The sequence below is a fragment of the Scyliorhinus torazame genome, chromosome 4, assembly GCF_047496885.1.
Source record: "Scyliorhinus torazame isolate Kashiwa2021f chromosome 4, sScyTor2.1, whole genome shotgun sequence".
In the NCBI taxonomy this organism is placed as follows: domain Eukaryota; kingdom Metazoa; phylum Chordata; class Chondrichthyes; order Carcharhiniformes; family Scyliorhinidae; genus Scyliorhinus; species Scyliorhinus torazame.
Window position 1 is genome coordinate 298,884,482 of NC_092710.1, and position 14,469 is coordinate 298,898,950.

Below are 14,469 nucleotides of genomic sequence, written 5' to 3' on the forward strand. Positions count from 1 at the left end.
CAGTAATTTCCCTACCACTGAAGTAAGGCTCACTGGCCTGTAGTTCCCTGGATTATCCTTGCTACCCTTCTTAAACAGAGGAACAACATTGGCTATTCTCCAGACCTCCGGGACATCCCCTGAAGACAGTGAGGATCCAAAGATTTCTGTCAAGGCCTCAGCAATTTCCTCTCCAGCCTCCTTCAGTATTCTGGGGTAGATCCCATCAGGCCCTGGGGACTTGTCTACCTTAATATTTTTTAAGACACCCAACACCTCGTCTTTTTGGATTTCAATGTGACCCAGGCTATCTACACACCCTTCTCCAGACTCAACATCTACCAATTTCTTCTCTTTGGTGAATACTGATGCAAAGTATTCATTTAGTACCTCGCCCATTTCCTCTGGCTCCACACATACATTCCCTTGCCTATCCTTCAGTGGGCCAACCCTTTCCCTGGTTACCCTCTTGCTTTTTATGTACGTGTAATGTATCGATTGATCTTACTTGCTGTTGCTTGTAAGTGTCCAATGGGTGGAGATGTTTATGTTGCATTTCATTTCTAGTCCCAGTACTATTTCAAATGTGTTGCCTGGCTGCAATCACCAGCAGGTCTCTATGAGAAATTTGGGTGGCTTGAAAATGGGTTGGCGAAGTATATTATTATGGACCAGGGTTTAGAAAACTCCAAAGTATATCATGGAGTGCACCTGACTAACAACTTTTAATAGATTTTGGTTATGGGGAGCACAAGGGTACACTTTCCAGGTCTTATGGAACAGAGACCTTCAGTATTTTTAGATCAAAACAATGTTTATTCTATGAACCCAGTTAACATTTTATAAACACAGTAAACATCTTATCAACTACCAACACACGTAACCCCACAGATACAATACTCGATAGGTAACCCTTAATACCTTTCCTAGCAACATCCATAAATTAAACCCTTTTTTAACAGACAACAGGTTTACATTCTCTACAGAAACAGGTATTACTTTGAAATCCCCAAGTGCGATTAAGACATTCTTTAGCTTGTAGAGAGAGAGATCATTATACATCTGCTTGCTTTGAATACAGCTCTCCAACTCTGAAAACAAAACCAAAATCAGAGCCACAAAGCAGCTTTTCAGCTCAAAATGAAAGTAAAAGACAGACAGCCTAGCTCCACCCACACACTGACATCACTGTAGCAATTTGATAAACACCCATTTCTTAAAGGTACATCCACCTGACAATATATATCAATCTATATATAAATTATGATGCCATTAGACATGACTTGGGGGGGATAGGTTGGAGAAGTAGGCTGCAAGTGTTGGGCACACTGGATATGTGGAGCTTGTTCAAGGAACAGCTACTGCGTGTTCTTGATAAGTACGTACCGGTCAGGCAGGGAGGAAGGCGTCGAGCGAGGGAACCGTGGTTTACCAAAGAAGTGGAATCTCTTGTTAAGAGGAAGAAGGAGGCCTATGTGAAGATGAGGTGTGAAGTTTCAGTTGGGGCGATGGATAGTTACAAGGTAGCGAGGAAGGATCTAAAGAGAGAGCTAAGACGAGCAAGGAGGGGACATGAGAAGTATTTGGCAGGTAGGATCAAGGAAAACCCAAAAGCTTTCTATAGGTATGTCAGGAATAAAAGAATGACTAGGGTAAGAGTAGGGCCAGTCAAGGACAGGGATGGGAAGTTGTGTGTGGAGTCTGAAGAGATAGGCGAGATACTAAATGAATATTTTTCGTCAGTATTCACTCAGGAAAAAGATAATGTTGTGGAGGAGACTGCTGAGCCCCAGGCTAATAGAATAGATGGCATTAAGGTACGTAGGGAAGAGGTGTTGGCAATTCTGGACAGGCTGAAAATAGATAAGTCCCCGGGGCCTGATGGGATTTATCCTAGGATTCTCTGGGAAGCCAGGGAAGAGATTGCTGAGCCTTTGGCTTTGATTTTTATGTCATCATTGGCTACAGGAATAGTGCCAGAGGACTGGAGGATAGCAAATGTGGTTCCTTTGTTCAAGAAGGGGAGTAGAGACATCCCGGCAACTATAGACCGGTGAGCCTCACGTCTGTTGTGGGTAAAGTCTTGGAGGGGATTATAAGAAACAAGATTTATAATCATCTAGATAGTAATAATATGATTAGGGATAGTCAGCATGGCTTTGTGAAGGGTAGGTCATGCCTCACAAACCTTATCGAGTTCTTTGAGAAGGTGACTGAACAGGTAGACGAGGGTAGAGCAGTTGATGTGGTGTATATGGATTTCAGTAAAGCGTTTGATAAGGTTCCCCACGGCAGACTATTGCAGAAAATATGGAGGCTGGGGATTGAGGGTGATTTAGAGATGTGGATCAGAAATTGGCTAGCTGAAAGAAGACAGAGGGTGGTGGTTGATGGGAAATGTTCAGAATGGAGTTCAGTTACAAGTGGCGTACCACAAGGATCTGTTCTGGGGCCATTGCTGTTTGTCATTTTTATAAATGACCTAGAGGAGGGCGCAGAGGGGTGGGTGAGTAAATTTGCAGACGACACTAAAGTCGGTGGTGTTGTCGACAGTGCGGAAGGATGTTGCAGGTTATAGAGGGACATAGATAAGCTGCAGAGCTGGGCTGAGAGGTGGCAAATGGAGTTTAATGTAGAGAAGTGTGAGGTGATTCACTTTGGAAGGAATAACAGGAATGCGGAATATTTGGCTAATGGTAAAGTTCTTGGAAGTGTGGATGAGCAGAGGGATCTTGGTGTCCATGTACATAGATCCCTGAAAGTTGCCACCCAGGTTGATAGGGTTGTGAAGAAGGCCTATGGAGTGTTGGCCTTTATTGGTAGAGGGATTGAGTTCCGGAGTCATGAGGTCATGTTGCAGCTGTACAAAACTCTGGTACGGCCGCATTTGGAGTATTGCGTACAGTTCTGGTCACCTCATTATAGGAAGGACGTGGAAGCTTTGGAGCGGGTGCAGAGGAGATTTACCAGGATGTTGCCTGGTATGGAGGGAAAATCTTATGAGGAAAGGCTGATGGACTTGAGGTTGTTTTCATTAGAGAGAAGAAGGTTAAGAGGAGACTTAATAGAGGCATACAAAATGATCAGAGGGTTAGATAGGGTGGACAGTGAGAGCCTTCTCCCGCGGATGGAAATGGCTAGCACGAGGGGACATAGCCTTAAACTGAGGGGTAATAGATATAGGACAGAGGTCAGAGGTAGGTTCTTTACGCAAAGAGTGGTGAGGCCGTGGAATGCCCTACCTGCAACAGTAGTGAACTCGCCAACATTGAGGGCATTTAAAAGTTTATTGGATAAGCATATGGATGATAATAGCATAGTGTAAGTTGACGAATGTGATATAAAATAGTTACTTTAGAGTTACTAGTTAATGTAATGTAGAAATAAGCCACTTTGATTTTTGCAGTTAGGGACAAAGGAATTTGAGACCGCATGGAAAAAGCAGGAAGAGGTGTGTCTATGAAGGTGATGCTTCATTGATAGGGGCCAGAGAAAGGGATTGGAAGTGAGCCAATCAGAATAGATCGAACAGGTCAGGAGGGACATAGGCTGACCTATGTCCGTCGAGTATGTGAAACTTGATACCATTTGAACTGATTTTGCAGAGATCCCTTTGTCTGTTAGTTCAGTCGTTTTCTGGAATGAAAGAGGCTGGATGTCTCTTACATTTCTGTAAGATGATTAAGCTTGCAAGCTAAATAAATAACTTCTGTTTACGTGCGAATCCGTCTCAACTTTTATTGAGGCCAGACTGACAGAGAAAGAAATCTGGAGATCAACATTTGGTGCCGAAACCCGGGATTTCTCTGGGCGATCCTGTTCCAACTGCGAAATCAGAATTAGACTGATTATGAACAGGAGGACGGGAACAAAGGGCCCTCAATGTAGAAATGGAAAACGACCAGCATTGATTGTTCCCCTCTTCTTATCGTCTGATTAGTCTGGTCACTCGCGGTTGGCACAGAAAGACCGCCTCGACGAAATCACAGGTCAGTCTGGGGATTAGCACTTTAATTGATGGGATTTCATATTGTTGTTTCGGCTTGGGTTAGGGTTCAGAGGCTGATGTGACTTTAAATAATAAAGGTTCAGTCTATTATCGGGGTTCAGAGGCTGATGTGACTTTAAATAATAAAGGTTCAGTCTATTATTAGGGTTCAGAGGCTGATGGGACTTTAAATAATAAAGGTTCAGTCTATTATATGGGTTCAGGGGCTGATGGGACTTCAATAGATGGGGGTTCAGTCCAGTATAACTGTTTTTAAATCTGAAGATGGTTCAACTCTATGTGTGAGTGTTTTAAATATATAGTTGATTAAGCTAAAATTGTCTCCTTGGACTGTAAAGTTCCGAGGTCTAGTTGAGATTGTGAGGTTGAAGCAGAAGTCTCTCAAAGGGTTAACAGCAGCAGGCGGAGTTGAAAACAGACAGTGCTTCTCACTCAGGCCTTGAGATAACAGTCTGCAGTGTAATCGGATACCTTTCCTTTGAGTCAGTGAACACCAGCAAAGTTACGTTTTGAATTAATTAAAGGAAACCAGTGGGTTTCTCCACCTCTTTGATAAAAGTTATTATTTTCGAAAGCAATTGATTGAAATTGCCAGAATCTTAAATTTTACTTACTTGAAATAAGGTTTATCTCATTTTATCTGGAGATTAATAGAAACTTAAAGAAGATCATGGACACCATTTTAAAAAGTGTCAATCTGAAGATGATAATTGATTTTGCTAATACTTATGATAGTTGATTTTGCTAATACTTATGTGTATGTAACAGAAAAAAAAACTTGTTAAAAGAAAAAATTGTTAAGATAAAGAAATAATTAAGTTGTAAATGTTATACAAGTTTGTGTTAAGCAAATTGTAAATTTAGTTCTGAGTTGAGATCAGAGCTAAGCTTGCAAGTTGCAGTAATTCAATTTGAATTTTCAAACATTTTTAAGTTTTAAAAAAAAAGAGAGCAAATAGAGAAAAGGACACAGATCTTGAATGCGTTGAATAGCACATTTCAAAGGCCCATAAATCTTTCTGTTATCTTAGACCTAAAACCTAGGAAGATTGATGAACCATAGGAATGTCTGGGGCGTTTTAATGAAATCTACCGGGGGCAGTCAGGCGATTTGCTGTATCAAAATGGTCAGAATTCCCCTCAATACTGTGCTATGTTAATGCATTGCCTACCACCTTCTGTGGTTACTGCTGTGAAATGTAATAACATGAATTGGACAGAGAACGACCCTTCCCAGATGGCAAGGGCAGTCAGATTTTACTGGAAGGAGGGTGTAGGCCAAGAAGGAGGCTCAGTTACAAAGGTTAAGACTGAGTATGTAATGAAAAAGGATGATCTGCGATCCCAACAAGCGGCAGAAATGGTAGTTTACCAGCAGGAGCTCCAATATAGTGACTTTGGGTGGGTGGATCAGCGAAGAGGAGGATGAGACAACAGTGCTATATTTCTATCACCCCCCAGTGGTGGACGTTAGACATTGAACAGCCACTATCACTGCATCACGTTACCCTGGCCTATGACAGAACTGGACGAAACAGGGAGTTGGAGGACAAATACTGGCCATTACTTGAGACCGAATGGCCAGTCAAGGTTACAGCCACAGTCACGGGAAAAGAAGGTACAGCCGATTTTGTTACAATATCACCACATTTATGGCCACAGTCAGCTTCGGTAAGCCCTCATATTACACGTCAGGTCCATGACCAGTACCATGCCAGGGATATGGGGCGAATGGTCAGCATCTTACCGCAGCTCGTCAGAATAGGTATGAGATATACCTTTTGAACAATCCACACGTCTGACATTTAAATACTGTACCACTATCAATCCAGCCTGTTTTCTTAGTGGTCCCCCTGTCCATGAAGACGCACCTGGCCACGACTGTTTAGCCTTGATTCAGGAAACTACCACAATAAGGGGCGATTTGAGTGACATTTCGTCAGAACAACCTGACATGATTATGTGTGGTCAAATATCCCACCGGGGTTTAGTTAATGACCTACTGCAGGCCCTCCTTCTGCCAGCGCAGATTTCCGTTATTAAATGTGCTGCCCACACGAATGGTACAACCCCAGTTGACAAAGAACAAAGAACAAAGAACAAAGAAATGTACAGCACAGGAACAGGCCCTTCGGCCCTCCAAGCCCGTGCCGACGTTGGTAATGAACGAGCAGATTGTGCAGCGCGCACAGCCGCACAAATTCAGCAAGTGATGGTGCCTAAAATGTTAAGTCAGACTAAACGATCTACTATGAATGTGTCTGCTTCTGACAAGCCAATGCCAACCATCCAAGACGTCATAAGGTTACAGGAGGACGCTCCTGAGAGTGATAAACAAATGTAGGAAACGGTTAGGTTGTACATATGATTCTGTTTCCTCTTTATGGACCACGCCTGCACATCAGACTTGTATGTCTGATGTACTGGCTTTATGGGTCATCGAATGTGTACACTTTGCAACTCATTGTGGGGCTCGGGGGACTAGTGATTTGTTGCTGGACACTTGGTGGCACCCTAAAATGCAGGGGTTGGCCCAAAGTATCAGTAATCGGTGTTTGATTTGTCAGCAATATAACACCGGAAAAGGTATCCCTTGTGGGAAGGGGCAAACCCCGTTGCCCAGTGGTCCCTTTGAGACGCTCCAAATGGATTACATTGAGTTGGAAAGGTGTCAATGTTATAAATATGTTTTGGTCATTGTGGATGTGTTCAGCAGATGGGTTGAGGCGTATCCGACTATCTATAGTAAAGCTGCTACTGTGGTTAAAGTCTTGATGAGGGAAATCATTCCCCGGTACGGTATACCAGCTCAGTTAAGTTCTGATAATGGGCCTCATTTTATTGGACAAATTAACAAGGAGTTTTGCTCCCAGTTGGGCATACGCCAGCAGTTACACTGTGCTTACAGACCACAGGCAGCCGGGGTGGTTGAAAGACACAATCAGACCCTCAAAACTAATTTGGCTAAATTAAGAGCAGACACGGGACTGACATGGCTTAAGTTGCTCCCCGTTGCCCTCTTCCAGCTGCGGGTTACACCTGCGGGACCGGCCCGGCTCTCTCCCGCCGAGATTCTCTATGGCAGGCCTCTTAGAACTCCCTGGAGCCTGCAGGTTCCCAGACGGGTTCAGTTTCATCAGATGACTGAGGAAATGACCACCTATGTTCTAGCCCTTACGCAAGTGCTCAAGGAACTCCATGGCCAAGTCCGCGCGGCTCACGAGCCATTGCCCAGTACCTAGCTCACTTTCAGTCCAGCCCGGTAGTTATGTAATGGTCAAAAATTGGACTAGGAAGGGGTCGGAGCCGCGATGGGACGGGCCCTTCCAAGTTCTCCTTACCACCCCCACAGCAGTTAAAGTGGAGGGGCGAAGTGCTTGGGTCCACCTACATCACTGTAAATTGAGCCCATCTCCACTACTGTAAAAGGTCGGATACTAACCTGCCTCCCTTCTCCAGTGCTATTTTACAGGTGTGGAGCATGATGGAGTGGCTACGCATCGTCTGTCTGATATTTGGCCTCACTTCGCTTGGCGTGTTATTGGCGATGGACATGGAAAAGGGGAATATTATGTATCTGTGTAGCCCCAACCAATCTACAAGGATACATCACCTATGCACAGGTGATGTTCTTCATTGCCCCCATATACGAGGACATGGTATCGACTCATGGAAGGTCATCAAAGTTAAGGAGAATGCGGGAGTCATGAAGCAGCTGCACCGGCCCCGGCGATGGGAAGGGAACATTATATGGACATTGCCTTGTTTTTGGAATACATGTAAATTTGATTTTGGATGTGTTAAAAGTGGTACAATAAAGGTAACATCAGGCTGTCAGAAGAGTGTAGGAAGAGACCATGAGAAAGAGAAAGGGACTAGAGAGAGGACGGGGCGTGTGAGAAGGGAAGTACAGCTAGAACGTAGGTTACCGGGAGATGCACGTAAGTTAATTAAAGGCCAAACTGAGGAAAACCCGGGTAGTATGAATCTCTTCTACCAGATTTACCACCGTCTGTATGGCCAGGGACGGGTTGTCTGCTACCCAAACCCCGCAGCGGTGTCTAGGTTATTTTCTGTTTCACCGCTTTGGGGCACTCCCCAAACGGTGGTTCATTGTCAGCGTTCCGAGCCATTGCCCGAGCAAGTCACTCTTCCTTACGATCCGGATTCAGCACCACCGGCTATTTGCCTTCCCCTCCCTCGGGATAATTCCCATTCACAGTACGATAGGCTGCGACGGTGGAGGGCGTACATACCTAGCCACTTCACTCCCAATAGGGATTCCCGGTCGTACGAGAATTGCTTCAGCAGTGAAGGATATGGCTGTTTGCTGGTAGAGGTGGACACAAATATAACATGTCTGTTTCCCACCTGTACGGACAGGAGGTGCCATATCACCCAGGCGTCTGGCCAATGCGTTTGTTATAACACCACTTGCGTTCCATTGAACGCTGGCCTCCAGCTCCTTTGTGGCTGGGCGAATGTCTCTCATATCACTGTTGGGAATAGGGCTTTCTGCATTGCTGGGCGGCCCGAATGGGCATTTCAAAATTGGATAAACTGGGCTACTGGGAGGTCCTTACGCAACCGGTATGCTCTTGACTATCTTCTGGCCCGTGAGGGTGGGGTATGCGCCATAGTACAGGGCAAGTGTATTATGGGGATTCAGGACTTGACTGCTAACATTACTAAATTTATGGATCGCATACGGGATCACTTGGACGGGATGCAGGATCCTGACTCTTGGGGTAACTGGGGATTTGGAGGATGGAAGGACTGGTTGATAAATATGGCCATGTATCTAGTGGTAGCTATCGGCTGCATCTTTGTGGGCCTGGCCATCCTTAAATGTGTGATGGGTAGAATGCTGGGTGCACTGGATCAGATCACCGCCCCAATCACCGAGAAAAAAATTTAACTGTTAAAATCCATGAGGGTGAAGCAGATGAAGGGGGGCTAAGACAGGAATTGGAAATGCAGCGACGAATCTTTTTAGATGAGGAACCGTAGCTATAGATTGGATAGTTCGGTTATCATGGAATGATAAAAGGAGGGAATGACGAATGTGATATAAAATAGTTACTTTAGAGTTACTAGTTAATGTAATGTAGAAATAAGCCACTTTGATTTTTGCAGTTAGGGACAAAGGAATTTGAGACCGCATGGAAAAAGCAGGAAGAGGTGTGTCTATGAGGGTGATGCTTCATTGATAGGGGCCAGAGAAAGGGATTGGAAGTGAGCCAATCAGAATAGATCGAACAGGTCAGGAGGGACATAGGCTGACCTATGTCCGTCGAGTATGTGAAACTTGATACCATTTGAACTGATTTTGCAGAGATCCCTTTGTCTGTTAGTTCAGTCGTTTTCTGGAATGAAAGAGGCTGGATGTCTCTTACATTTCTGTAAGATGATTAAGCTTGCAAGCTAAATAAATAACTTCTGTTTACGTGCGAATCCGTCTCAACTTTTATTGAGGCCAGACTGACAGAGAAAGAAATCTGGAGATCAACAAAGTTAGATGGCTTTTGTTTTTTGAATTCCCATGTCGGTGCAGCATCGTGGGCCGAAGGGCCTGTACTGCGCTGTATCGTTCTATGTTCTATGTTCTATCATGTGATAAGACATCCCAATGTGCCTGATAAGCTGAATGGATAGGTCTTCACCTGCCCATTTTTATGTTTTCATCTATCAAAGCCAGAACAGTTGGCACATGACATACTGATTGAATCGGTAGAAGCAAGTGCTTGATCATTCAAGTCTTGCATCTTCAAATCTCTCTGCTATTGTTTCGTGCTCACTGTGAAGTGTCCAGAAAATGCACTAGTCACAAGGCCTGATGAAGAGCCATGGATCTGAAATGCCATCCCTACTTTTTTCTCTCCAGATGCAAAGAAAAATCCTTAATGTAAATTAATCTGAGAAAATTACAGGCACAGAAAAATACAGCATGACCTCTGCTAATGAACATTTTTGAATTAATGCATGGATTCTTGCTAATGACTCTTACAAAAAATGTTTCACAATTAGAAATGTAAATTACTTTCTTTCCTAGTTAATACTGGATTTTCTTGTTCATTCAAGTAAAGGCAAACAATTGCACTTTTTGAGGTAGTGGAGGTTTATGTCAATAATTCTATCCTCTTTCACAGTATCATTAAACATTAGACATTCTGTGGAAGGGTGAAAAATTTCCTCATTAATTTTTGGTTTTACTTCTCCCAAGGTAGAAATAAAAGATAGCAATGTATACATAACACACTGGTGCATCTTATATTAGTCCATAAAATAGCAGACTGTTGAATAAAAGAAGTGTTATCAATAGTAATTTTAGAATATTAACATAGATAATAGAACAAGTCCAAACATTGGGCGCAATCTTCCAGCTACGCTGTGCCTGGTGAAAGCCGGGAGACCCCGTTCCTGCGAACTACACAGCTCGCAACGCCTCACGAGATTCAACTCAATCTCGCGAGGCGTTGCAAGGGTAATCTCAACCAGAATGAGCAGGAAAAGTTTTTGGCAAATCTGCATTTTAGAGCAAGGCTTTGGGATTCAATCCCTTCTCCGAGGGGAGCTCGGGCGAGTGCCGTTTAGTACTGGTCCACACAAACAGGGACCAGATGGGATGACACTCGTGGGGGCACTGTGAGTTTTGGGAAATACTTGGCTAAATCGCTCGCTCGGGGACTTTGTTCCCCTTTGGGTAGATCGCACCCATTGTATCTCAATATGCTGAGGAACAGAAAAAAATTTATAAAAAGCATTAAAGAAAAACATGTCACAAAAGTAAGTATTAGCTGGTATTAATATTCATTGAAATGTTGACCTACCTATATCAAAAGGTACTTTTGTTGAATCTTCCATTATTTTAGGATTTTCTGAGGGCAATACTGGAGGGAGTTGAGCATTTTCTTCTGTGGCTCTTCCTAAATCATACACAAAATAAAAGCTCTTCAAATTATATAAAATATATACCTGATGACACAATTGTTTTTTCTACTTTATTCTGAAAATATCGTTGCAAATAACTGGATCTGAATTTTTTTCAGAAAATATTTTATTTTCACTATTACAAACATTTGTAATTTTCACAGTTTAACACATTAATATTTCTTAAACAACTACACGGGCCAACACATGCAAAACACCTAAACGAACAAAAAACAGAAAAAAACGTCCCCTACTACCCCCGCCCTATTCCTCAATTACCCATTCTTATCTAACTGCCATGCCTCCCGTCTCCAGGCCACTAGGGAGGAGAAGGCCAGGACATCGGTCCCCCCCCCCCCCCCCCCCCCCCCCCCCCCCCCATGGACCCGGATCTTCCGATACCCCAAATATTGCCAGTCTGGACTCGGAGTTACCCTCCCTTCCAGGACTTCTGACATAACGTCCGCGAATCCCTGCCAGAATCTCCTCAATTTTGGACATGCCCAAAACGTATGTACATGGTTCGCCGGGCTACCCCCACACCTGGATTTGAATGTTACACTGACAGTTTACAGGTGGACTTCATGGGTGCGATCTTTTTAAAAAATAAATTTAAATTACCCAATTATTTTTTTGTTTCAAATAAAGGGACAATTTAGCGTGGCCAATTCACCAAGAGGCACATCTTTGAGACCCACGCAGACACAGGGATAATGTGCAAACTCCACACAGACAGTGACCCGGGATCGGGATCGAACCCTGGTCCTCAGCACCATGGGCAGCACTGCTAACTACTGCGCCACCGTGCTGCCTACATGGGCGCGATCTAACGGGAAAGTGTGGTAGTGAGCAGGAATGGCCGGGTGCATCCCGACGGCTGACCCGGTGAGACCGCTACTGGTATTGAATGTCAATTAGGGCTGTTAATTATGCCCCATGGGCTTCACATTGGAAATGACTGCCTGCCAGCTGACTTGCCTGCACCCTGCCCGGCAGCTCACTGCAAATGAAGGGTTAGAAGTGATGTGTTGGGCATTTTGGATCACATACAGGTCACCAACACTTGAAATAGTGCAACACTATTTTATTGAACCATTAACTCTTTAAACATATTTAGACTGTGGGTTAATACGATACTACCTTTAACTAAAGACCTTTGCCTTGTCCAAACCAGTTGATGCACTCAGCACATGGTGAATGTCTGTGTTGCAGGCTATGAGCTCTGTCCTCCTAGCTAGCTGCTACTCGAATGAGCGGGAACTCTGATGCCCCTGTCTTTACAGTGCGTGTGCTCTCACTGGTGATTGGCTGCGGTGTTGTGTATGTTGATTGGTCCCACTGTGTGTCCATCAGTGTGTGTCTGCACCATGATATACGGGTGTATATTATGACATCCCTCCCTCCTTTTATAAAAAAAATGTACCTGCGTGACAATGAATAGTATTTGGTGAATGTTCCTGACTACGTGTGTGCGAAATATTTACAGGACTATGTACATAAAAACTAAGCTATTTACATGGGAAGGTGCTTGATGCAGAAAAACTGTGTCACAAGAATAACGAGATGAACACTATATACAAACCACTTGAACGATTAAACGGAAGAACAGAACAGATCATAAAGTCCATAAGTCCACAAAGTTCACAAATTAAGTCTCTGAGGTGGGCGATGAATTCTGGTTGACCGCCTCAAGGGTGGATCGGGAGCCGCCGGCTGAGGAGCGAGCTGGACTGCAGCAGATCGAGGAGGATGCAGAGTGACCAGAATCTCTGGATAGTCCAGGTCAGGGCAACAGGAGGGCGTGGAAACAGTGGAAGATCACGTAGCGAGCGCGGAACGAAATGAAGGGCACGTCGATTGCGGCGCAGAATGGAGCCGTCCTGCAGACGAACCAGGAGCGAGCGGGGAGCCACCTGCCGAAGAACTACAGCAGTTGCAGACCAGCCACCATCCGGAAGATGGATGCGGACATTGTCATCTGGAGACAGAGCAGGGAGATCAGCTGCACGGGAGTCATGAGCCGCCTTGTGCTGTGCACGGGACAGTTGCATTCGTTGAAGGACCGGAATGTGGTAGAGGTCTGGGATGTGACTGGACGGTACCGTCGTCCTCAGGGTGCGACCCATGAGCAGCTGGGCTGGCGACAGGCCAGTGGACAGTGGGGCCGAGCGATAGGCCAGCAGGGCGAGGTAGAAATCGGACCCAGCATCGGCAGCCTTGCAGAGGAGCCGTTTTACTATGTGGACGCCCTTCTCCGCTTTGCCGTTGGATTGGGGGTACAGGGGACTAGATGTCACATGCACAAAGTTGTACCTTCTGGCAAAGTTTGACCATTCCTGGCTTGCGAAGCAGGAACCATTGTCTGACATGTAATTAGCAATAAATTGTATTTTTGACACCTCCCACCAACCAGACTACTGATCCTTATTAGAAGGTAAAATAAGAGTCCCAACAATGTCCCAGTCTCAGGTGGGCACTGCCGGGGTGCTCTGCTGCATGACCCAGTCACTGAGGACCGTGTTGGACAGTCGGGGTCACGACTGTTCACCACTAAAACATGTTACACCTGAGACATGTGAAGCCTCTGCCACGTTACCCCGCACCGCAGGCCAGCCTGCACTCCCCACCCTCAGTTGCCCTCTGCCCTCTTCCCTCCCCTGACTCCCTGAGCATGGTGGTCCTGGATCTGGGCAAAGGTTCGATTCCCGGCTTGGGTCACTGTCTGTGCGGAGTCTGCATCTTCTCCCTGTGTCTGCGTGGGTTTCCTCCGGTGCTCCAGTTTCCTCCCACAAGCCCCAAAAGACGTGCTGTTTGTGAATTGACATTCTGAATTCTCCCTCCGTGTATCCGAACAGGCGCCGGAATGTGGCGACTAGGGGTTTTTCACAGTAACTTCATTGCAGTGTTAATGTAAGCCTACTTGTGACAATAAAGATTATTATTATCTTCCATGTGGTGCCAAATCTGCACAGGTAACGCACCTGTTTTGGCGCACAAATTGGGAGCAGTGCCAACGCCATTGAAGGTGTGATGCACTCAAAAATGAAGCGTGGTCTCAGCAGCAGTGGCCATTTTAAACACTTGCCCGAAGTATCCATTATATGCAAAAGATGTGGAAACAGGCACTTACCGAGGCAATATCCAGCATATGGAAAAATTTGCACAAATGCAACGGTAAAAACCATTTTGCCAAACAGTGTTTTACAAACAAGAAAGTTAATCTACAAAGGTCCGTCAATACTATTGTTTATATTAACTTAAGAGGACACATTTTTCATCAATGTAGTCTTGAATGAAGACAGGGCCAATGAAGCCAAACAGAGTAAAATGTCGCCTATAGAAAAGGAAAGTTATAAAAATGATATTGCAACAGTAACAAAAGATAACTGGACAGTTTCTTTGTTAATGTTAAATTAGATACTCGCAGCACGATGGCGCAGTAGTTAGCACTGCTGCCTCATGGTGCTGACGTCCCAGGTTCGCTCCTAGCCCTGACCGTATGGAGTTTGCACATTCTCCATGTGACTGCATGGGTTTCAGCCCCACAACCC

The 14,469-nt window shown here is 44.9% G+C and overlaps 1 protein-coding gene across 3 annotated transcripts in view; it reads right to left on the reverse strand.

Moving 5' to 3' along the window:
* ak9 (adenylate kinase 9) overlaps positions 1 to 14,469 on the reverse strand; it is a 544,334-nt gene that overhangs the window by 348,621 nt on the left and 181,244 nt on the right. For all 3 annotated transcript variants that reach the window (XM_072499993.1, XM_072499992.1, XM_072499994.1), the window contains exon 15: positions 10,819 to 10,914. In XM_072499993.1, the coding sequence (XP_072356094.1) occupies positions 10,819 to 10,914 (96 nt within the window). The remainder of the gene's footprint in view (positions 1 to 10,818; positions 10,915 to 14,469) is intronic.